The 25,892-nt window shown below is 41.0% G+C and overlaps 1 protein-coding gene across 7 annotated transcripts in view; it reads left to right on the forward strand.

Moving 5' to 3' along the window:
* Positions 1-25,892, forward strand: part of sepsecs (Sep (O-phosphoserine) tRNA:Sec (selenocysteine) tRNA synthase) — a 63,697-nt gene that overhangs the window by 3,155 nt on the left and 34,650 nt on the right. For 6 of the 7 annotated variants that reach the window (XM_043693756.1, XM_043693766.1, XM_043693746.1 and 3 more), the window contains 5 exons: positions 1,562-1,680; positions 3,565-3,719; positions 9,108-9,226; positions 20,663-20,821; positions 22,421-22,574. In XM_043693756.1, coding sequence (XP_043549691.1) covers positions 1,567-1,680; positions 3,565-3,719; positions 9,108-9,226; positions 20,663-20,821; positions 22,421-22,574 — 701 coding nt within the window. In that variant the 5' untranslated portion in view covers positions 1,562-1,566. Of the gene's footprint in view, positions 1-1,561; positions 1,681-3,564; positions 3,720-9,107; positions 9,227-20,662; positions 20,822-22,420; positions 22,575-25,892 lie in introns of those variants that run through there. The other variant, XM_043693803.1, reaches the window with a different exon arrangement.

Genomic DNA, 25,892 nt, shown 5'->3' on the forward strand with positions numbered 1-25,892 from the left:
TATTGAGTACAGGAGTTGGGAGGTCATGTTGCGGCTGTATAGGACATTGGTTAGGCCACTGTTGGAATATTGCGTGCAATTCTCGTCTCCTTCCTATTGTAAAGATGTTGTGAAACTTGAAAGGATTCAGAAAAGATTTACAAGGCTGTTGCCAGGTTGGAGGATCTGAGGTACAAGGAGAGGCTGAACAGGCTGGGGCTGTTTTCCCTGGAGGGTCGGAGGCTGAGGGCTGACCTTATAGAGGTTTACAAAATTATGAGGGGCATAGATAGGATAAATAGACAAAGTCTTTTCCCTGGGGTCAGGGAGTCTGGAACTGGAGGGCATAGGTTTAGGGTGAGAGGGAAAAGATATAAAAGAGACCTATGGGGCAACGTTTTCACGCAGAGGGTGATACATGTTTGGAATGAGCTGCCAGAGAATGTGGTGGAGGCTGGTACAATTGCAACATTTAAGAGGCATTTGGATGGGTATATGAATAGGAAGGGTTTGGAGGGATATGGGCCGGTTACTGGCAGGTGGGACTAGATTGGATTGGGATATCTGATCGGCATGGACGGGTTGGATCGAAGGGTCTGTTTCCATGCTGTAGATCTCTATGACTCTATTGCTTTATAATTAGAAATGCAGAAAGTGAATTAATTTTTATTAAGTGTTCATAAAGTCACCATAATTAATGGGGAGTGAAATCAGCTCCAGGGAGAAATAAAATTATGTTGTAGAGGAACATTGTTAGTATTGGGGCAGAAATTTGCAGTTATTATCAAAGCTCATGGGAAACTGGACCTCTGCACTTGGGTGTCTCCCAAACTGCAAGTCTAACCATGTATGACTTTACCTCGAGTTTTTGTCCTTTCACTCAGATTGAGTTTGTAGTACATTTTGTGAACTGTGATGGAATTCATGAAGAGTTTATTGAAATGAGCCAGTTAGAAGATCAGTGCTCTAATGCAGCAACCCTGCTTCCAACATTTAAAGGCCCTTTAAACATTCTGCATCATCTTCCCCACACATCAAATTCTATTCCAAGACCCTCACCTACATGTGCACACCTCTCGTTACGCCATACACCTTCAGGTCTCCTTTGCTGCTATATGATCCCTCAGATTTCCCATGTTATTTATTTTCCTCCTTTGCCACTCACCCAGTATGCACCAGCTATAGTCCTCAGGAGCCATATTGTAGCGATGTAAATTATTTAAAAATCATTAGAAAAAATTAATCTCCAACATTTAATAAACCCATGAATTCAAACACGCCATCTTGATATTGTGGTGGTCTGTGAGTAGAGGGAGGCAACTCATCAAGACTGATACATGCATTAAGCACTGTTTTCACAGTAACATCATGAAGATGAATATTAAATGAAAATTAAGCATATTTGAACAAAAGATCTGAAAAATCACACAAATAGTGTTTGTGAGTCACTGATTACAATATGTAATGTTTTGATGATTAATTCTCTATGTGCAACTACAGGTTGATGTATAATGTGAAATCTGCAAGTTTCAGTTGTAGCATTGTCACACGAAATTTTGACTCATCTTTGTCTCACCAACAGTTGCAATGAATCCTGAAAACTTCTCTTTAAGTGAACAGATTGTCTCTCCTTCCTACATTCGGCAAGGTTCACAGGCTCGTCGCACACATGAGCACTTAATTCGGCTTCTAATAGAAAAGGTAATGAAAACAAATTAGAGTAACAATTAGCAAAACTATTCACTGTGTAATTTATTTTATAGAAACATGTGAATCAAATTTTATTTTTAAGTAAGAACAAAAATGTTTGTTCCTAAAAGCTACACTCTGACTTTATCAATTCCTCTATTATCTTCTTTCTCCCACTCTCTGTCTCTAACCATTGGCTTTGTTGCTTAGACTTTTCTTGATCAATAATTCTTCAGTTAACTAGTTAATCCCTACAAAAGGCTTTTGAAGAGAATGCTCACCAAAAAATTGTGCTTATTGCATGTGTCGTTGTCAATAACTTAAGAAACGTGCAACATTTAATTTTCATCTCCTTTCCTTAGAATATTTCACAGCTCTATACAGGCAAGGACATCCCAAGATTAGGGATGAAAAGACTGGCAGCTTATTTAGCACCTTTCACAATTATTGAACAACTCAAGCTGTTTCATAATGCTTGAAGTACTTAAATGCAGTTCCTATTGCAATGTAGGGAGGAATTGTGGCAGCCAGTTCCTGCACAGCAAGTTTGCACAAATAGTTATGTGTTAATGACCAGATAATCTTTGATTGAGATAAATATTGGCCAGGACACTGAGGATAACTCCCCAGTTCTCCTTCAAAATAGTTTCATGGAACTTGTTGCATTATCAAGCAGGTAACCAGGCATCAGTTTCATAGCTCATTTGAAAGATTACACATCCATCAGTGCAGCACTCTCTTGGTTGGTGTCTTGGACTGCAGCCATGGAAAAAGGCAGCTCACCACCACCTTCTCCGTGGTGATTCAGAATGGGTAATAAATGCTTGTCCTACCAGTGACATCCACATCTCTGAAATAATTTTTTGTTAAAGTATTACAGGGCAGTATCATCCTTGATTTCTGTGTTTGGTAGAACAAATATTTGACATGAACCTGAAACCTTGCCTGACTCAGGCAAGAGTGCTACTGTCTGATCTGTGGCTGACGCTGTAGCTGTTATTTGATTGTTTGGAATGTTGTTGAACACTTAGTTGGCACTATATTTGCCTGGTTTCAAAGCTACCTTTACTGTTGATCAGATATGATCTCCAGAGGGGTTATAATAGGAAAGTGAGGAAGTTAAGCCTTGATTTGTTATTAGTTTACCAGAGCCTTGGTCAAATCTATCTAACATACCTGTATTCACTTTTGAGCACCACACCTCTGGAAACCTATTTAGCTATGGTAGTGCGTATTCACCAACCAGGATAATAATACCAGGTCAAAAGGATTAAATCTTGAGGACTGGTTTTATAAACTTGCCATTTTTACCCATGAATATTCTAAAGTTGAAGGATTTTAATTTTATTTCCTGGGACGTGAGTTTGGCTGGCTTGGAAGCATTTATAGGAGAAAGTGAGGACTGCAGATGCTGGAGATCAGAGCTGAAAATATGTTGCTGGAAAAGCGCAACAGGTCAGGCAGCATCCAACGAGCAGGAGAATCGACGTTTCGGGCATGAGCCCTTCTTCAGGAAGCATTTATAGTCAATCCTTATTGCCTTTGAACTGAATGGCTGGATAGGCCATTTCAGAAGGCAGTTAAGAGTTGATCACATTGCCATAGGTCTGGAATCACATTGCAAAACCAGGAAAAGACAGCAGATTACTTTCCCTAAAGGGCACTAAATTAAAGAGAATTATGTAAACAAGCTTTAAAGTATTGATTTGATGAGGTAATGCAGGGAAACTGTTGCCTATGCTGAGAAATCAGAAATAACAGGGAATAATCTTAGCCTTAGTACCAGGTAACATCAGTACAAAAACTAAATTCAGATAGTAAACTGGAATAGTGCTTAGTGTGAAAGTATACATCCTGTTATTTCTGTTATATCTCACTATTCTATCATTTTCTTAGGGTAAATGCCCAGAAGATGGATGGGATGACAGTACTATTGAGCTTTTCCTACATGAACTGGCTATTATGGACAGCAATAACTTCATTGGTAATTGTGGAGTTGGCGAGAGGGAAGGAAGAGTGGCCTCAAACCTAGTTGCTAGAAGACACTATAGGTATAGTTTACGGTTTTCTTTTAGTTTTGTTGAGTACATTATTTTATCAACTCAGTTTTCCAAAGTAAAAGTGATGAAATATAGCCTTGCAGGTCACTGAGTTTATGACGTTATATTTGCACAAATACTGTCATGTTAAGGCAGTTGAGAGCCAGATGATCACATCCAAATGCACATTGACTCTGCAAACCCCACACTCATGCTCCATTCAGTTCTGCTAAAATAAATAATTAACTTAATCAGAAGGTTACTCTTTAATAATTACCCTGTAATTGGTCACGTTATTTACAGGGTATCTGGAGCTTGAGAGCCTGAAGATATGATGTTTTGGTATCTAGCCTACCTGTGCTATATCGAGCAGGCCAATCTCTGACAGCCTTGCGCTCCTTAGGGATACAATTACTTACGTGCAAGACAGGATTGTAGACCCCTGCCTCATTACCCTGGATCAGGAAAGGCCTTTAACAGTAAATCGCAGACCTGTATTAGATTAGATTAGATTCCTTACAGTGTAGAAACAGGCCCTTCAGCTCAACAAGTTCACATCAACCCTTTGAAGAGTAACCCACCCAGACCCATTCCCCTACCCTATATTTACCCATGACTAATGCACCTAACACTATGGGCAATTCACCTGACCTGCACATCTTTGGAGTTTGGGAGGAAATCTGAGCACCTGGAGGAAACCCACCCAGACTCAGGAAGAATGTGCAAACTCCACACAGACAGTTGCCCAAGGCGGAATTGAACCCAAATCCCTGGCGTTATGAGGCAGCAGTGCTAACCACTGAGCTACCGTGCCGTGCCATCCTAGATGTGCTCTCCAATATGGTCTTTGGGGAGGGAATCTGCAATTGGATCCAACTGCTGTATGCCAACATCAGTAGTGTAGTCTCAATCAATTAGTGGGAATCAGAAAGCTTCTCGATCAGATTGGAGTCAGGCAGGGCTGTGCAATATTTCCTGCATTGTTAGTGTATTATAGAATCTTATGCAGCCTCCATCAGGAAGGATGGGACCCTGTGAGGGGTGACTATTCCAGACAACCAGAGACCTGCAAGCCACCCTGTACATGGATGACATTCCATTTTCTATTCAGATCCGTTGTCAGTGCACAGACATGAGCATCTATGACCAGTTTGAACTGGCCTTGGGAACTGCTCTTTGGGGACTGCTCTGACCCGCCCTTCATCCCCTTCACCATCAGGGCAGATTATCTGAAGGTGCTGGAAATATAGTTCGGAGGGCCCAGAGTGTGCAAAAACTTGGGAAGACCGCATCGCCAAGGTGAGACAGAAACTAGGCTTTTGGGAGCACCGCACCCTCTCCATTGCGGGTTCAAACCTGGTCACCAGGTGTGAGGTACTCTCTGTTGTAAATGGTGCCAGTCTGACCCATTCCCAGAACTTATGTCGTTGCAGTCACCCAAGCCATCTTCCACTTCATCTGGAGGTTAAGATGGACCTTATTGGCAGGGACAACGTGTACAAAACTCTGGATAAGGGGAGGAAGAATGTATCCTACACTGCCCTCATCCTGATGGCCACTTTTGTATGTGGCCATACCAAGCTGTGTGCAGACCCTCAGTACCCAAACACCAGTGTCACTACATACTGAAGTTCTACCCATCTCCGATGTTGTAATGGATGGACTTGGCTTCATTGCTGCAGAATGCTCCAAGTAGTTGGACTGTGTTATATCACCTGTCCTTTGTAAAGAAATTTGGAAAGAAAACTAAGCCCATTAGGAAGGGGTCAGCACATAGCATCCTCAAGACCCTGTCATGTGGTTCCCTGAACAGACTGTCACAGTTATTTGGCAGAATGCCTCATCAACAGAACTTTCAAACAAGCACCAAGACATTGCTTGGTTGGTGGTGGGAAGGACCCTACCTGTGAGATTCTTCATGTATGCCTGGACTCTGCACCACCGCACACTGTCCTCGAAACAGCTGCAGTGGGGATAGAGTCTGTCACATATCTACTAGGATGTGCCTTTGCAAAGGAAGTCTAGAGAAAGATGCAGTGGTTTTTCTCGAGGCTTGACCCAAACAGCTTTGTGCTCTGTGCTTGTACTGTCTGCTCCTCAGGATGTACACGGAGACAAACATTGACTGTGCCTGGAGGGCAGTCAACTCATTGAAGGATGCTCTGTGGTCTGCCTGAAACCTGTTGGTCTTCCAGAAAAAGGAGTTGACCCCAATCGACTGTTGCAGATGGCAAGTTTCAAGGTCCAGGACTATGTGCTGAGGAAAGCACTAAAGCTTGCAGCAGCTACCACCAATGTGCAGTGGGAAAGACCACTGTCTGAGGTCCTTCTTCTGAAGTTAAATGTGACTCCATTCAGTTATCAGACCCTCCTGGTACATCAAATATATGTAAATATAGGCTTGTACAATTAAGAAATGCCTTGTGTTTGTTTTGTTGGATAGAGTCAAACTCCAATATACTCCTGTGCAGAACTGAACTGCTTTAGTGACTATGTATATAAAGCTATTTTTATGAGTAAAGCATATTTTGAAATAAAAAATAGTTTTGTTATCCAGCCTAGCATTTCCCTGTATCCTAAGTGCTTACCACATCCTAAGTGATGTCTGTCAACTGTTTTTAGAAGGGTTGACAAGATCTAGTTCAAATGAGTAGGTCTTTACTCAGGGCTTGTTCATGTTAGATGTTACACAACCTTTTTACAGGCAGTCTCCATAACTTGCAATGAGGCATTCTATACCAAGTATATCAAATAAATTTTGAAATATAGTTGGATAGACTTGAGTGGATAATTTAAAATTAAGCAAGTTAATTTGTTTTTATTTTAAGCTTGAGAGATCAAGCACTAACTTCCGGAAACCCTGTCAACTCTTTTCAGGGGACTGGGAACAAATCTGTTTTCTTTGAATTGGGATCAATTAAAGAAATTCTGCAAGAGGAGATAGCATAGAACTTAAAGAAAAAAAATTCAGTTTATTATTCATTAATGCGAAAACCTGTGACCCAGGTCTTCCAGTCTCCATATCTGGACTTGAATTACATGATGTGTGTTAGGACTGTGCAGATGTCCAGATGAGCCCTGGCACTGTCTAAGATATTTAAACTTCCAGTTGGCTGTTTTTGCTGCCCAAATAATCTGCAAATATCTGATAATGAATGCAGTAAATAGCTAAATAATAGCCCAACTCCTGATCAACTATTCAATAGACATTATACTTAGCTAACTGCTCCCTAACTATACCTCAGAGCATTTAGAATGCTCGGACCCTGACTGACACCCCTGGAAACTGACCCCCTGCTGATTCATAGAAGCAAAGAAGATAGGAGCAGGAGTAGGCCATTCGACCTCTCAAGCCTGCTCCGCCGTTCGATATGACAATGGCTGATCATCAAACTCACTGTGCTAATCCTACCCTCCCCTATATATCCCTCGATCCCTTTAGCCACTAGAACAATAACTACTTCTTCCTGAAAGCACATAATATACTGGCCACATCCACTTCTGTGGCAGTGAATTCTATAAGCTCACCATTCTCTGGGTGAAGAAATCTCTCCTCAACTCAGTCCTAAAAGGTTTACCTTTTATCCTTAAACTATGTCTTTTTTTCTTGGGTGGCACGGTGGCTCAGTGGTAAGCACTGCTGCCTCATAGCACCAGGGACCCAGGTTCAATTCCCACCTCAGGCAACTGTCTGTGTGGAGTTTGCGCATTCTCCCCGTCTCGTGGGTTTCCTCCAGGTACTCTGGTTTCCTCCCACAGTCACAAAGATGTGCAGGTCAGGTGAATTGGCCATGCTAAATTGTCCGTAGTGTTAGTTGCAGGGGTAAATGTAGGGGAATGGGTCTGGTGGGTTGCTCTTTGGAGGGTCGGTGGGGACTTCTTGGGCCGAAGAGCCTGTTTCCACTCTGTAGGTAATCTAATCTAATCATGACCGTTTCTTCTGGATTCACTCATCTTTGGGAACATCCTTCCTGCATCTAACCTGTCTAGTCTTGTTAAAATTTTAGGGTTTCTGTGAGATAGCCCTCAAGCTTCTAAACGCCAGTGAATACAATGCTAATCAACTCAATCTCTATTTGTACATCCATCCCAGGAATTAATTTGTAAACTTTCACTGCACTCCCTCTATAGTAAGAACATTCTTCCTCAGATAAGGAGACCAAAACTGCACACATTATTCCAGGTGTCACCTCACCAATACCCTGTATGATTGCAGCAAGACATCCTTGTTCCGGAACATGAATCTTCCTGCTATGAAGGTCAACATACAGTTTACCTTTACTGTTATACCTGCAGGAGAAAGTGAGGTCTGCAGATGCTGGAGATCAGAGCTGAAAATGTGTTGCTGGAAAAGCGCAGCAGGTCAGGCAGCATCCAGGGAACAGGAGAATCGACGTTTCGGACATAAGCCCTTCCTGAAGAAGGGCTTATGCCCGAAACGTCGATTCTCCTGTTCCCTGGATGCTGCCTGACCTGCTGCGCTTTTCCAGCAACACATTTTCAGCTGTTATACCTGCACGCTTACTTTCAGTGACTGGTGAGTGAGGACACCAGGTCTCGTCAAACATTCCCCTCTCCATTTACAGCCATTCAAATAATAATCTATCTTTCTATTTTTACTACCAAAGTGGATAACTTCACATTATCTGTTGTGATCCAGTTGGATTACAGACATTACAGATTATCGCAAAGTCAATGCAGCAGCAAAGGCAGATTCATATTCAGTTCCACAATTGGGGGCTGAATTAAGAGGATCAGACAAACCAGATTCATTGCAAAAATTGGCTTATTAAAGGAATATTGGCAAGTTTCAATGACTGATACAGCCACAGAAATATCAGCTTTTATAACCCCAGATGGAGTTTGTTGATGTGAGATCATGCTGTTCAGAATAAAGTATGTGCCAGCATTGTTTCAAAGATAATCAAACAAGGTCATTGATGGATTATGAAATTTGTATTGTATATTCTGGTCATTGGTTATTTTCAGCCAAACCTGGGAGGAGTATTAGAAACACTTGGACAAATTGTTTATCAGTTACGAAGAACCAGTTTTGTCATAGACTTGGCAGAAAGTGTATTTGCCAGAGCAAAAGTAACCTCTGTCAGCTATACTGTGGGGGAGGCCAAGTAGCCACCAGGGAAGCAAAAATAAGGGCTGTGCTGGATTTTGCAGTGCCTAAGCCAGAATTAGTGATATTTTGGGATAAAAATATGAACGGAATATCTCAGAAGTTTGTTGTGAATTTCAACACTGTATTGGTTCCCTTGACAAATTGTTTAAAAAAGACAAATTTGAACAAACAGTGGAATGTCAGATTGTGGACAGTCATGTTAAAAGCTTTTTAACTTTTAGTAATATCTGACATTTATTTTAATCTTTGAATTTTTTTTTTTCCAGGTTGATGCATGGAATTGGAAGATCAGGTGACATTGCAGCTATTCAGCCCAAAGCAGCCGGATCCAGTCTCCTGAACAAAATTACAAACTCTGTAATACTGGACATTCTTCGAGCTGCAGGTCTGACAAAATTAGTTTTAGAATCATAGAATCCTTAGGTTGCAGCTTCTGTTTTATTCATTAGGAACAAGATCTGGAATATTCCCAAAGCTTTTAGACAGAGGGATGGGGACTTAATTGATAGGAGAAGTTGTTTTCCGATAGTGGGTTAAAGTTTTGGTGCTAAGTGCATTGAACTTTTCAGACCTGTAAGCCTTCTCTTTTTCATTCATCAAAGTGCCATGGATACTCATTAGGCAAAAATGGAAGCATGTCTGTTCACAAACCCAATTATTTATATCAGGCATATACTTAGCAGGCTGGATTTCTTCCTCAAGATTCTTAATAATACAGCCTTTTCTTTATGCAAATGCTTACAAAGTAAGGATGAACAGGTCAATAAACCTGTCTGTGTAAGACAGCTGTACTGACCACTTCAAAGCTGACTGGGGTCATCAAGCAGGGCATAGCTCAAAAGTCTTAGGTAAGTGTATGTTAGATAGAAAGGCATGATGGAGACTGAAACTTAAAGGATACTGATAGGATCCTGGGGAATGGAGGGGGAATATGGCAAATTCTTAGTGACAAGTGCAAGGGGGACAAAGAAGGTTGAGAACTGTCGGTTTAGGGTGGGAAGACAATGGGGTAATGAATGTGTGGTGAAGGGAGAAAAAGGTAGCTAAACTGAAGAAAGATTGGTGTGAGGCTAAGGCTGAGCATGGAAATAGGACCAAATGAAATGAATGTCAAGGAAGGTAGTGAAAAGGCTGACAATTACAGAGGGAGCTTGAAGGAGAGAGGAGACCGGAGGAAACAAGAAAGCCCAACTACAGTGATATAGGGAAAATCAAATGAACAATTGACACACACTGTCTCGCTCCTAAATTGGCTTGTAAAAGAGGGTTGTGCAGTGATGAGCAGTACAAATTGTTGGGGCCTGAGATGTGTTTGTACGTGGTCTTGCACAGTGTAAACGCATCTAAGTGAGGGAGTCAGAACAGAAAATGAAAAATGCTATTGTACAAGTACTCAGCAAATGCCTCAGTACAGAAGGGAGGCACTCACTGTAACCTAAACATTGATTAAGCTCCATCAGCCCATGACATCAACATCATAACCATGTGCCATGATTCATTCACTCTGAAAAGATGGGCACCTAAGACTCAGCAACAGTAGTGATGAGTTGTGAGGGGTGTTTCCCTATCTTGTGTGCAGCAGCATTCAGAGGCCCAGATATGTGAATGTTACGGAGCTGGGGATGAAACTCTTTGGCAAGTTTTCAATTCCAAGGTTGTTAGGTTGTATTGTAGGGGACAATGAAGGCTACACAATCACTTAACCTAATTATATTGAAAACAATGTAAAGACTATGACTTTTGGTTGTGCATAAAGCAGAATGAGGACGAGGAAAATTAGGCAATGGTGATGGAGGACGTGACTGGGGAGATGAGAGCCTAGTCGCTAGAGTGTTAATCCAAAGATCCTGGCAATATTCTGGGAACCAGGTTCAAATCCCACCAGATGGTGGAATTTGAATTCAGTAGCAAATCTTGAATTAAGGGTCTAGTGATGACTGTGAAACCGTTGTCTGTTGTCGGAGAATGCGCATGCAATAATTCGAGATAAATTTAATCACGCATAGAAATTTAATCTGCTCTTGATTAGAAGTATCCTCTGCTTTCTTGGCCTACCCCTGTGCTTAGTTTAAGAAATAACAAGATATTGCCCAAGTTTTATCTGTAATCTTGACAGTTCTATATAAAGAAATTAGTAATTTGTGTTCTTCTTAAATTTTAAAAGACTACCTACCTGCAGTTTATCTGGCTTTTAGGAATTGGATTTTGTACCTTTTTACATTGTTTTAATATATAGGTTAAGCCAGGGAAGCATTGGCTACAAACCCTGAGGTGTTATGATGGGATTTAGCCAGGGACTTGCTGATATTCTGCCTCAAGCTTTCCCTTCATAAGACTGTTGTGCTGTAGCTGGCCATCAGATTTCCTAATACGGCCTGTCTGTCAGATTGTAGGGAAATCAGTTGACTGCGATGTTGAGCTAGGTTTTGGGTTGGCTTGGGAGAACTGAAGAACCTCAGCTGACAGCAACTTAGAGTGTTATCACAAACTAAAACCATAAATTTAAAAAGCAATGTAATTTACATTTTACATTACCTTCTACTTCTGGTATTCATTGTGACATTTAGTAAGTGGTAAAGTCCAATTAGAGTCATAGAGTCATATAGTTGTACAGCATGGAAATAGACCTTTTGGTCCAACTTATCCATGCTGACCATATATCCTAAATTAATCTAGTCCCACTTGCCAACATTTGGCCCACGTCCCTCTAAACCGTCATATACATACACGCATCCAGATGACTTTTAAATGTTGTAATTCTGCCAGCCTTCATCACTTCCTCTGGTAGCTGATTCCATATGTGCACCACCCTCTGTTTGAAAACGTTGTCTCTTAGGGCAACGTTTAAATCTTTCCCCCTCACCTTAAAGCTATGCCTCTAGTTTTGGACTCCTCCAATCTGGAGAAGAGACCTTGTCTATTCACCTTATCCAAACCCCTTATGATTTTATAAACCTCTGTAAGGTCACTCCTCAACCTCCAATGTTCCAGGGAAATTAGCCCCAGCCTATTCAACCTCTCCCTGTAGCTCAAACCCTCCAACCCTGGCAACATACTTGTAAATCTTTTCTGAATCCTTTCAAGTTTCATAATATCCTTCCTATAGCAGGGAGATCAGAATTGCATGCAGTTTTCAAAAGGTGGCCTAACCAATGTCTTGTACAGCCACAACATGATGTCACACCTCCTATACGCAATGCCGTGACCAATAAAGGCAAGCATACCATACACCTTCACTATCCTGTCGACCTGGGACTCCACTTGCAACTCCATCTGCCACTCCTTGGCCCATTGACCCATCTGATCAAGACCCTGTTGTACTCTGAGGTAACCTTCTTGGCTGTCCACTACATCTCTAATTTTGATGTCATCTGCAAACTTATCAACCATACCTCCTATGTTCACATCCAAATCATTTACAATAATGACAAAAGTGGTGGACCCAGCACTCATCTTTGTGGCACCCCTCTGGTAACAGGCCTCCAGTCCGAAAAGCATCCCTCCACCACCACCCTCTGTCTACCTTTGAGCCAGTTCTGTATCCAAATAGCTAGTTCTCTCTCTATTCCCTGTCATCTGACCTTACTAACCAGTCTACTGTGGAGAAACTGCTTTGCTGAAATCCATGTAGATCATGTTCACAGCTCTGTCCTCATCAATCCTCTTCGTTACTTCTTCAAAAAACTTAATCAAATTAATGAGACACAATTTCCTGCGCACAAAGCCATGTTGACTATCCCTAATCAGTCTTTGCCTTTCCAAATACTTGTAAATCCTGTCCCTCAGGATTCCCTCCACCATCAATGTCAGGTTCACCAGTCTATATTTGCTTGGCTTTTCCTTAACCACCTTTCTTACATAGTGGCATCATGTTAGCCAAGTGCAAAATACTTGTTTAGTAGGAGCAATTCATGACGTTTCCTAGCAATTGTTAGGCTTTAGTTGGAGTATGCTGAATAGCATGTTAAAGTGGAAGATTACAAAATATATCAAGCCCTACTGAAATAATTAAAGATCTTCATTCAAAGCACTGAAGGTCGAGATTTGAATTTTCCATTTAGAGACGAAAGAATAGTTCAAATGTATAAGGGTTCCTGTAAAACCCACACCTCCCAGATTACCTGCCAAATTACAAAGCCTCCCTTGCAGTTTCAGAATTAGAACTTTGAATTCTAAGTATTTTGTATTTCCTACTGTACCTGTAAATGTTTTGATTATTAAAATCTTACACTTATTTTAATATGCTGTAAATGTACCAAGAATTATGGTAGATGCGTAAGACAATTTTGGAATTTAGAATATGAACATTGGGAGACATAACACCAATGAGGGCAGCAAGGACAAATCACTTCTTTGTTCTCCCTCTCCCTGTAGTTGCAGATATGCTACTGCAATGCGTAAATAAATAAAATGATGCATGATTGCTAATTATCCTACTAACAGATTTAAAATATTGTGCTGTTCTTAAGCTTTGTGTACCTGTGATGTCTCAATGTTTTAGACTTGTCAAGTCACCTATTGATGGTAAGACTTGCTGATTTCTGCAGAAGCTTGAACCTTTCGCAAATAGTAGTCCGTTTCAATGATTAATTTTAATGTATTTATAGAAACAACTTGTTTCCCTGCCACTAACTCCCATAGTGTGAAAGAAAATGGGTCTTGCATGTTTCAGTGGGTCGCCTGAACTCAAATTAATTGTCCAATTGTGCATTAATGTTATTGTAAACATATTGTAAATTGTATTTGTCAGCAATGTAATCTATGTTTAAAAATAGAATTTTTTGGATGATTCATAGAGGTCCACAACACAGATAAGGGCCCTTTAGCCCATTGAGTCTACATCAGTCAAAACAAGTACTTAGTTATTCTAATCCCATTTACTCGCCCTTTGCCCATAGCCTTCTATGCCTTGGCATCGCAAATGCACATCTAAATACCTCAAGTGTTATGAGGGTTTTTGCATCTCCCATCTTTACAAGCAATCAGTTCCAGATTCCCACCATCCTCAGGGTGAATTCTTTTTTCCCCTCATGTCACCTCTAAATTGCCTGTCCCTTCCCTTAAATCTATATCACTGGTCATTGATCCCTCCATCAATGGGAAGTGTTCTTTCATGTCTACCATATCTATGCCCCTCATAATTTTATACAGCTCAGTCATGTTCCTCATCAGTCTCTGTTACTCCAAAGAAAATAACCCCAGTCTTCCAATCTTTACTCATAATTAAAACTCTGCAGTCCAGGCTGGTAAATCTATTCTGCATCTTCTCCAGTACGATCACATCCCTCCAACGATGTGGATACTAGAACTGCACATAATACTTTAACTGTTGACTTACTAACTTTTTATACAGTTCCAGTATCATCTCCTTGCTCTTAAACTATATGCTTCAGCTATGAAGGCAACTTCCATATGCCTTCGTAACCACTTTATCTACCCATCCTGCTCCCTTAAGGGATTGATGTATGTGCACGCCAAGGTCATTCAGATCATTGTTGCTTCCCAGGGTCCTACTGCTCATCATGTATTCCCTTACCTTATTTGTCATGTCCGAGTGCATAACCTCACACCTATCCAAATTGAATTCCATTTGTCACTGATCAGCCCATCTATATCTTTCTCACTGTTTATCACCCCACCAATTTTCATGTCATCTGCAAATGTATTGATCGACCTTCCTAAATTCAGATCTAAATTGTGTATAATTACACCACAAACAGCAAGGAGCCCCAACACTGATCCCTGCAGAACCCCACATTGAGCACAGACTTCCATTCACAAAACCATCCGTCACTCTCTGCTTCCTGCTACTCAGCAAATCCTGGATCCAGTTTGACAAATTTCCTTGGATCCCATGGACTCTTCCCTTCAGACTCCAAAAAAAGTCTTGCTAAAGTCCAAATAGATTACTCAAATACATTGCCCTCGTCTACGTACCTGTTCACTTCTTGAAAAAATTCAATCAAGTTGGTCAGACACAACCTCTCCTTAACAAAACCATGCTGACTATTCCTGATTAATTCCTGCTCTACAAGTGCAGATTAATTCTGAATTGTTCTACTCTTCAATATGAGGGTGAAAATAATAGATTGAGTACTAGTGACATTCAAAGTTTCTTATAAATGTGTTCTACTAACATCTGCACATATTGAGAGATTGTGAGCACACAATATGGAAAATTTTGAATAGCCTATATTTGTTAACATTGGCCTTCACTTTTTGTTACTCAGAGACTTGGCTATCCCAGAGTTCTTGTGTGTAGACTCCATCTTTCATGTTTCCTAATTGAGTTGATCCATAATTCTTCCTACTAATACCCAAACTCTCACCAAGTCTTACTCACTAATTATCCCTGTGGTTGCCGACCTACATTGACGCACTTTGCTGAAATGTGATAGGATATGAATTTGCCTCCTGCTGCTGTTTTTTATGCAGTAAATTTCTGAGCTCTGTCTTGATTATTTGGAGAAGACGTTTGTATAAGTGGTATTAATCACATACACTTCTCCAATGGGTTTTGGCAGGGGTCTCTACTTATACTGCATTTATTAATTGTACTCACTGTGGTCGTATGAGGATTTGCATAGCAAGCAATAAAATGACTCAAAGAATGGAAGGAATAATAAATCAGCATTATTGTTCTGTTCAAATTCAGTTTCCATCAGTTTTTATGTAATGACGTAGGAAGGTTAGATAATCACTAACTGCTAGTTTCCTTTGTGACTAGTTCCGTAATGTTACCTGAAACAATTTCAAACCTAGTCTCAGAAGAGGAAGTATGCATTCAGGATGTTATGCACATTAGTGTTGTCTGAAACATGATCCAGTCGTCATTGTAAGAAAACCAGTTTTTACATGTCAATGTGCTTCTCATGTTTCTAAATCAAAATCCACTCTGGTTAGAACAAAGTAAAATATTTCTGTGTTCCGTCATTCTTTTGTTTTATTAGCTCCAGGAATTTGAGAAACACTGCCCTCTATTTGTTACCCCTTTCTGTTCATCGTCCCTCTCAATTCATTGCTGAACATGCTGTGATGATTTGGTCGTGGACCTTCAGTTTAAGGTCCTTGTGAAGGCCCTCCCACTGTGATGTTGGCTCGAGGATTACAGGATACTTAGCTACTGACTATGAACCATCAAATAGATGGTGTTCCCATTAAATTGCTGGTCTTTTCAGTTGTGGTTAGGGAGGTACTGTTAAATGTACTCTGCTGACTTGCTGACCATCTTGTAAATAGAACTTGTTCCAGTCACATTTGTGGTGCATAACTGGATGGGGAAAGATGGATATGGAATCATGTAGCAGCAATCAATCAAGTTTGAAACATGCAGCAGGAAGAGTTATTTTTACAACTATGAAAATCTGAGATTGTAATCTGTTGAAGCCAATAGCTTTTCTGCTGTGCTAGTTTTCTGTGTGTTTAATAGTTAACTCTTAAAAATATTTATATGTAAGAAAAATGAATGTATATAAACAGATTATGACTTTTTTTCACAATAATTAGTGAATCTCACTGAACAATTTGGAATTTGGAAGACCTGAAAATCTTACTAAATTACTGCAAGAACACAGCACTCAATAACTAATAGAGTGATGATGTTTCTAATTTAGCTTCTATCTCAGTGATTTATCTTAGTATCTGAAAGAGTGCAAGAACACTAAAAACTTGGAAAAAAAATAATTTGATCTGTTATTTCTATGCTTGCTGTATGCCATGTAAAACCTGTTTTTTGGAATCTAGCACAATTATTTAATCATCTAAAGCAAAGTCATCCAAGGTTTCTCCTTTCTTCCCAAAGATATTTTATTCTGCACAAGCATGCAAGGCCAGGTGCACTCCTTTTGTGCTGTGTCATTCCCTGATTCTAAGATTAGAATTTGTGTTTGCACTAAAGCTGCAGGGACACAGCAGTGCAGAAAGGGAAATGTTCCTACCCAGGCTATGAGCAAGTTTGCACCTTTAAATTATTGCACCTGCATGGTTGCACTAAGTATATCAAGACTCTGTGCCAATGACAACAATGAGATGGTACATTGTTTAAAACTCTCTCATACTAACTTTATTGTTCTCAAATAAGGCTATTTTCACTAACTGTGTCAATACTGACACTTTGAAAGAGCTGCTTTAAAGTCCTATTTCCCCTGTCCTTTCCCCATAACATTTTCAATTCTTCATTTTCAGATCATAATCCACCTCACATTTAAAGGCCATTATATATTCCACTCCCACCCAAGGTCTGACAGGACATTCATTTTATTGTCTTAACAATTCTGCCTGTGTTAAAACAAATGTAAGAATTTCAAAATCTTTAGTTTGTTGTCTTGATTATGATCTCAACTTTATATCTTCTCACTACTCACTGACCAGAGGAAATAATATTTTCCTACTTCTTTATGCTTCAGAATTCTGAAGACCTCAATCTCAGTTTGGATGAAGAGTCTCAATTTCTGCAGGCCCTCTCACTACAAAAGCTTTCATCCTTGTCTTTGGCTTTGGTATTCTTCGTAAAGTGCCCAAAACTGCATACAGTCTGCTAATGATAGCCTAACCAATCATTCACGTAGATTTTGAATTATCTCTTTATTCTTGTACTCTCTGCTACTATTCACTGAGAATCATATATGCTGTTTTTAGAGCTTTACTAATTTACTTGTCCAATTTTGAAGATTTGCTTATTTGAACTCCTAAGCCTTTCTGCTGCTCCAGATCCTTTAACAGTTTATTATTCTGTCACATTTTCCTTACCAAAATATTTCACTTCAGCCAAATTTCAAATGTTATTTATGACTGCACTAAAAAAACTCATGAAGCTAAATGGTTACATGCCTTAGCAGGGTCCCCTATTTATGTGATGAGCAGCACTTAAAGATTGCCTCTACTACAGTAAATTGACCTGCACCCTTTAAAAGCAATAATGATTCAACAGAGGAGACAGCATACTCCAGGTCTCTCTCTCAGTTTATAAACATATAAATGAGGAGCAGAAATTGGTCATTCAGCCTCTGAACCCTGCTTGCATCCAGAATTCTACATTATTATTTGTCCCAAATAACCTTTGATTTCACTACCTAGCTCAAATCTGTCTACCTCTGCCATAATATTATTTAGTGATTCCATCTCCACCTTCTGAGCTAGAGAGTTCCAAAGTTGCAGAATGCTGTGAGAGAAGAAGAAAATCTCCCTATCTCTGTCCTAAAATGATGATCACTTGTTTTAAAACAGTGTTTACTGGTTCTGTATGCACGCACAAAAGAAAACATCATTTTCACAAGACCGCTCAGGATCTTATTGTTACACTTGGTCCACTGAAGAGGGTCTGCAGTTTCTTCTTTATTCAACTGTACCCTCGTTTGGTCACAACAAGGTTAATTTTTCAAAAAAAAAATATTATCTCATGGGTACCTTTACCCAGCCCAGTAATATTTATATTAAAGAGAGCCAATTTGACAAGGCTTTTTTGAGTTAGTGAGTGAGTTTATTAGCTCGAGAAAAGATAGTAAAAGACAAGACACATACACACAGATTGGAAATGAGAGGTGATTGCAAATAAGAAAGTGAAATTAAAGATGCATGAATCAGTCTTTGTCTTGTCTTTGACAAATAGATTGTGAAATTTTGTGGCTGTTAAAGTGGATGATTTGGGAGAGTGACTTTGGCAGTTAAGTGATTGTTTAAAAATGGTAAAGATGCTCCTGAACAAAATATAAAAGGAGCATTAATAGCAGTAAGGGAGGGTTTGCATCCTCACTTATCATTTGCTTGTATGTCTTACTTTTATAAAAACGCATGTCACTTGGAAGTTCAAATATCTGTATTTAATTCAGGTTTATGACCTATTTTCATATTATCTATTTCAATCAAAACACCTCTCACTTTTTAAAATCCAGTAAAACAAGCCTATCTTTTGAACCATTCCTCATAAGACTACTTGCTTATTCCAGATATTAGTCTCGTCAACCCTTCCTTAATTAAAACTGCACACAAAGATGTGGTCTCACCAATGCTCTGTATAACTGAAGCATAACATTCTTACTTCTGTGTTCAATTCTTGACATAATAAAGCATAATGTCCCATTAGCCATCCTGATTAGTTTAGTGGGTGCCTCATGATCGAAACAACTTGCTCTACACTTACTGCCACACTTCCTTCCTTCCTTGCAGGGCAAAATGATGCATGATGAGTGCTATGACTAGGTGAGGAAAGTGAATCATCTCTGTTCTTTTTAACTCCCTCATGGTCAATCAACAGTTTTTTTTGTATTTACATGTGGCTATCACATTTCAATTATAATGAGATTAACTGCAGCGCATGAGGGTGCCCATGGCTAGCCCTTTTGTCTGGAGGACGTGGGAGGATTCAAAGGAGAAATTGTTGAGGGTGAGGACCAGTTCAGCCAAACGAATAAGAGTGTCAGTGGAAGGGTACTGGTGGGGATATCGGGAGAGGAAGAAATGGGGTGCTTGGAGGCCCTGGTCATGGCTGATGGAGGTGCTCCCATGAGGAAGTTGAACAGTTCATCAACTTCACCACATTCCACCCCGACCTTAAATTCACCTGGACCATCTCTGACACCACCCTCCCCTTCCTAGACCTCTCCATCTCCATCAACGATGACAGACTCAAAACTGACATTTTTTACAACCCCACTGACTCACATAGCTACCTGGATTACATCTCCTCCCACCCTACCTCCTGCAAAAATGCTATCCCGTATTCCCAGTTCCTCTGCCTCCGCTGCATCTGTTCCCAGGAGGATCAGTTCCACCATAGAACACACCAGATGGCCTCCTTCTTTAAAGACCAAAATTTCCCCTCCCATGTGGTTGACGATGACCTCCAACGCATCTCATCCACCTCCCGCACCTCTGACCTCGAACCGCAACAAGGACAGAACCCCCGTGGTTCACACTTTCCACCCCACCAACGTCCGTATAAACCGCATCTTCCCCCGACATTTTTGCCACCTACAAATGGACCCCACCACCAGGGATATATTTCCCTACCCACCCCTATCCGCTTTCCGCAAAGACCGTTTCCTCCACGACTGGTCAGGTCCACATTCCCTAATGACCCACCTTCCCCTCCTGGCACCTTCCCTTGCCACCGCAGAAATTGCAAAATCTGCACAGAGGGAGTTGAAATGTTCGGCCACGGGGCAATGAGGTTGGTTGGTGCGGGTGTCACGGAGATGTGGTCTAAAGCGCTCTGCGAGAAAGCGTCCAGTCTCCCCAATGTAGAGGAGTCCCGGAAATGTTCTCTAAAGCTCTGTGAGACGGTGTCTGGTCCCTCCAAAGTAGAGTCCTGGAGATGTTTTCTAGAGCACTCTGCAAGAAGGCATGCGGTCTCCCCAATGTAGAAGAGTTCCAGAGATGTTCTCTAGAGCACTCTGTGAGAAGGCGTCCAGTCTCCCCAATGTAGAGGAGTTCCGGAGATGTTCTCTAAAGCGCTCTGCGAGAAGGCGTCCCCCAGCCCCCCCCCCTCCCATTTATCTCTCCATCTCTGAGGCTCCCATTTCATTCCTGATGAAAGGCTCCTGCCCGGAACGTCAATTCTCCTGCTCCTCAGATGCTGCATGACCTGTTGTGCTTTTCCAGCACCACACAGTCTCGACTCTGATCTCCAACAGCTGCAGTCCTCACTTTCTCCTCGTCTTTTATACACCCTTCTGTACAGGGATAAATGTAACATTTTGAGAGGAAATTGCAGTGCAAGTACATGACGTTAATAAACCCCATTCTTCATGGCCATCACGATGTGGATATTGTTTGATAATGTACACTCTGGAAGATGCTGACAGTGATCCTCTTTTATTACTAGGTGTTCGAACTGTTTCTAGCTGTTTTGTCGTTCCAATGGCAACAGGAATGAGCTTGACTCTCTGCTTCCTTGCACTGCGCCACAGGAGACCCAAAGCAAAGTTTATCATATGGCCAAGGATTGATCAAAAATCATGCTTCAAATCCATGATCACTGCAGGTACAAGATTATAATTTATAATATCAAATAATAACAGAATATGCACTTTCCTATGGTCACTGTTTTCCTGTTTTGACTGTCTGTTCTCTAGCTCTACTATTATTTATATTCTCATACTATTCTGCTTCACCTCAGTACGTTTGTTGAGATTGCACACCTTCCCGTTGTAGCACACGTCATATTTAATATCCTCCCTGATGTTTCTTCTTTCTTTCTCCTAACCTGGGAAAGCATTCCTGTTTGTTGGAGAATATTCAGAGGATGTCATCATGATGTTGTTAAACATTCAGTAACAGTGACTCAAAGTCGTTAGTGGAGTCTCTTCTTCCTTTGTTATACTCACCACATTTAAATAGGGATCCTGAGTCTCCTTCTTTGCACTGCAAATGAATTCAGGGTTGTGATGCTTCAACATGGTAAATTTAAATGAAACATCATATTCCATATGTACGCTGATAACATCCAACTGGATCTCACCACCGCATTTCTTGACCTCCATTTATCACAATGTTTGCCAATCTTCAGAACTGAATAGACGGTAATCTCTTACAACTAAATATTGGGGAACGTCAAAGCCATGGCCTTTGGACTCCTTCACAAACTCCAGTCCCTAATCACTGATTAAATCTCTGTCCTTGAATCTGAGGCTGATTGAGAGGGAAAGCAGCTCACCTTCAATTTGGCACTTGGCAGCCATCTGCATTTAACATTGGTTTCAACTATTCTAGATCATAACATTTGCTTATATTTTGTGTTTTATTTTGCTGGTTAAGTTTTTTTCTTGTTCTTTTCTTTATTTGTGGAAAGTAAAGCAATAGAAGTGGGAGTAGGCCAAACAGCTCCTGGAACCATGGCACTAGGTGTCATTCAGCTAGATCATGCCTGATCTACCTCAACAACATTTTCCTGCACTATTCCTATACCCCTTGGAATCTTTATTACCTGGAAATCTACTGATTTCTGTCTTGAATATACTCAATGACTAGCTCTCTGGAGTGAACAGTACCTAAGTCAACATAAATCAGAAATCAAACTCAGACTTTCTGTTTTGTATAACTGATTATAGATGAATGCATCACTGGGTGTGATACTAAGAGATTGAGGAAACATCCAGCTAGTACCTTTGTTGGATCAGTTACAGAATGGAGCCTGGAGCCCAGATGGTAGATTAGAGAATTGAGCACAAATGTCATTTGGCCTAATTCTAGATGCTTCCAGTCTTATCCAGAAAACTGAGACAGCTTCAAATTAGCTGGACTGATGTCTGTGCCTCATTCTGCAATCCCTCGTGAAATAATAAACCTATTCTGTGACACAGCATTAAAATGAGGAAGTATGATTGATCATTTCCCCAAGGCTGCTGTTTCAGTTTATAATGCAGTCCGAATGTCTTTTTTTTTATTTTGTGACATTGTGATAAAATGATTTCGTGTACTTTTTTTAAAAATTAGCTCATAGACATTTGTTCATTTGCAATATATTGTTAACTGAGAAGCTGAAGTTTTGTAAGATCATGAGTCAACTTGGGATGTAAAATGTACCTTTGTGCCTTATATTTGAACTGATTCATTTCCACACTTGCATTTATTTTTGGATCAGGTTTTGAACCTGTGGTGATTGAGAATCTGCTTGAGGGCGATGAATTGCGCACAGATCTGCAGTCTGTTGAGAGCAAAATCCAACAGCTTGGAGCAAAAAATATCCTTTGTGTTCATTCCACTACCTCCTGTTTTGCCCCAAGGGCTCCTGACAGGTAAGTATTCTCTCTGCTTGTTTCTGATTTGTTAGTTATACTATGCTTTTTATATAAAAAAAATCAATTTATGCCATGCTGCTCGATGAAGCAAGCAAGACCTTATTAAGGTCTGGTGGTCCTTTAATTTTAAAAAAATTGCTGTTATATGCAAGCTGCATACATACGCCGATAAAACATTGTGTTTGTGATGTGAAAGAGGGATGTTGAGTGACATTGCTTTAGCTGTCTTTACTTTCTCCTTTCTCTCCACTCTGGGGAGGTTCCATGTGTTTCAGTCCAGTAGTGATCAGTCTGCAAACTTGCTTCAAGTAGGAGAAAGTGAGGACTGCAGATGCTGGAGAGCCAGAGTTGGTAAAGCGTGGCGCTGGAAAAAGCACAGCAGGTCAGGCAGCATCCGAGGAACAAGAGAGTCAATGTTTTGGGCAGGACTCTTCTCCAATCTTGCTTCAAGAACTTGCGCAGTTGGAGGCTATTTAATACATGGGAAAAGTAATTGAGGCAGATCCTGTCTTCACATATAGTTCGTGTAGCTGAAGGTAGTGAGTAGTGAAAAGAAAAATGTCTGGACCAATGCTAAGTACTCTACATGGCCTTTATGAATCTGTCGAAAGCTATTGATTCCATAAATTGCCAAGCCGATTGGAAAGTCCTCCAGAGATTTGGATATCCACCAATATTTGTTACTGCCCTGCATCACCTTCACAATAGCGTGGCAGCAAGTGTCTTTTGTAATAGAATAGAAACTGAGCCCTTTTGTAACCAAACGGATATCAAGCAAGGTTGTGTGAGTGCACCAACTCTCTTCACTATCTAGCTCAGGCTGATCAATGAACTCATTTATGAACAGTTTCCACAAGAGGTCATGATGAGTTTCATCTGAATATTGAACTCAATATGCTGAAAGACAGAAAATGGCTGACTGGTAGTGTCACTGGACTGACAATCCATAGACATAGATAGTGTTCTCGGGTCCTGGGTTCAAATCCTACCACAGAAGGTGGTGGCATTTTAAAATATCGGGAATTAATTATCTAATAAGAAGTGTGAAATTGCAGTTGTATGGTTTAAATTGCTATGTCCAGAGCCAATCTGGTTCATTAATTGCTTTGGGGAAGGAAAACTGCAGTCTTTACCTGGTTTGGCCTACATGTGACTCAGACCTACAGCAATGTGGTTGACTGTTACCTGTCCTCTGAAATGTTCCAGCAAGCATTCCAGTTGCATCAAACTGCTAAAAAGTCTGCAAAAAAGGAGTGAAATGATCCAGACTGACTAGCATTGATCTGGCGCCAGAAACAAAAATGGCACGCTGAGCCATGTCAACTTTACAAAGTCCTCCTTACTGGGCTAGTACCAAAACTGAGTGAGCTGTTTCAGACTCATCAAGCATCAGCCTGACATAGTCACACTCACAGAATCACACCTTACAGGAAATGTGCCAAACGTCACCATTACCATCTCTGGTTATGTCCTGTCCGACCAGCAGGACAGACCTAGCAGAAGTGGCAGCACTGTGGTATACGGTCAGGAGACAGTTGCAATGTGAGCCCTCAACATTGACTCTGAAATGAACCCATGAATTTGTACAACATCAGGTCAAATGTGGTCAAGGAAATCTCCAGCAGTTTAACATGTAGCATCTTGGCTAAAGAATCCGTTCTCCTCAAATGTTGAACACCACTTGGAGAAACCACTGATGGTGGCAAGGGCACAGAATGTATACCAGCTGTGGGACTTCAATGTTCACCACCAAGTTTGGATCTGCAGCAGCACTATCAACAGAGCTGAGTGAATCCTAAAGGATACAGCTGTCAGTGTGGGTCTGCAGCAGGTGGTGAGGGACCAACAAGAAGAAAAATATCATTGACTCCAGCCTTACAACCTGCCTACTGCAGATGCATCTATGTTAGTTTCACTAACGGTTACCACTGCTCAGTCTTTGAATCTTGGTAAATGAGGTGCTATCTAAGGAGCCTTGGTGATTTCTTTACAGTACTGCATCTTGTACAAGGTATACAACTGCAACTATATGTTGATAGTGGAAGGACTGAATGTATGTAATTATGGTGCCAAGCAAGTGAGCTGCTATATTCTGGATGGCGTCAAGCTTCTTCAGCGTTGTGGGAGTGCACTCATCCAGGCAAATGGGGAGTATTCCATCAAACCCCTCACTTTTGCCTTGTAGTTGGTGGACAGGCTTTGGGGAATCGGGAGATGAGTTACTGTCTGCAGGATTCCCAGCCTTTGACCTGCTTTTGTGGCCATTATATTTATGTTGCTAGTTCAGTTCCATTCTGGTCAGTCATAACTCCCAGGTTGTTGTTCAGTCATACTAATGCCATTTAATATGAAGGGGTGACGGTTGAATTCTGTTGTTGGAGATGGACATTGTCTGGCACTTTTGTGGCACAAATGCTCGTTGCCATTTGTCAGCCCAATCCTGGATGTTGTCCAGGTCTTTCTGCGTAATTTGGTCATGGACTGTTTTAGTATCTGAGGAGTCATGAAAGGTGCTGAATGTTGTGCAGTCAAGAGCAGACATCTCCACTTGACAAACGTGACTACATCAACAAAATTTGTGTTGTGTTCTGCTTTATATCTGTATCATCTGCACCACACATAACCACACTGACACTGTCATGGTTAAGTTGAAGAGGTGCCTGTTGGACCTGCATAAGGGTGGTATCCTTCCTGTTGATATATAGGATTTGACATGGTGGGGGGGGGGGGGAGTGGGGAGGCGAGCGAGCGATGGCTGATGGGTATTATTGCTGGACTGTTAATCCAGAGACTCAGATAATGTTCTAGGGACCTGGGTTCGAATCCCACCATGGTAGATAGTGGAATTTGTATTCAGTAAATATCTGGAATTAAGAATCCATTGCCAATTGTCAGACCCATCTGGTTCACTAATGTCCTTTAGAAAAGGAAACTGCCATCCTTATCTGGTCTGGTTGACATGTGCCTCCAGACCCACAGTTATTTGGTTGCCCTATAGGAAATTAGGGATGGACAATAAATGCTGCATGGCCAGCGACGCCCTCATCCCATGAATGAATAAAAGTAAAGTTTCATCCTTAAGCTTCATTGTATCCACACATAAATGGGAGAAAGTGAGGTCTGCAGATGCTGGAGATCAGAGCTGAAAATGTGTTGCTGGAAAAGCGCAGCAGGTCAGGCAGCATCCAGGGAACAGGAGAATCGACGTTTCGGGCATAAGCCCTTCTTCAGGAATGAGGAAAGTTTGTCCAGCAGGCTAAGATAAAAGGTAGGGAGGAGGGACTTGGGGGATGGGGGGGCCGGAAATGCGATAGG

The sequence above is a fragment of the Chiloscyllium plagiosum genome, chromosome 1 (genome assembly GCF_004010195.1).
Source record: "Chiloscyllium plagiosum isolate BGI_BamShark_2017 chromosome 1, ASM401019v2, whole genome shotgun sequence".
NCBI lineage: Eukaryota > Metazoa > Chordata > Chondrichthyes > Orectolobiformes > Hemiscylliidae > Chiloscyllium > Chiloscyllium plagiosum.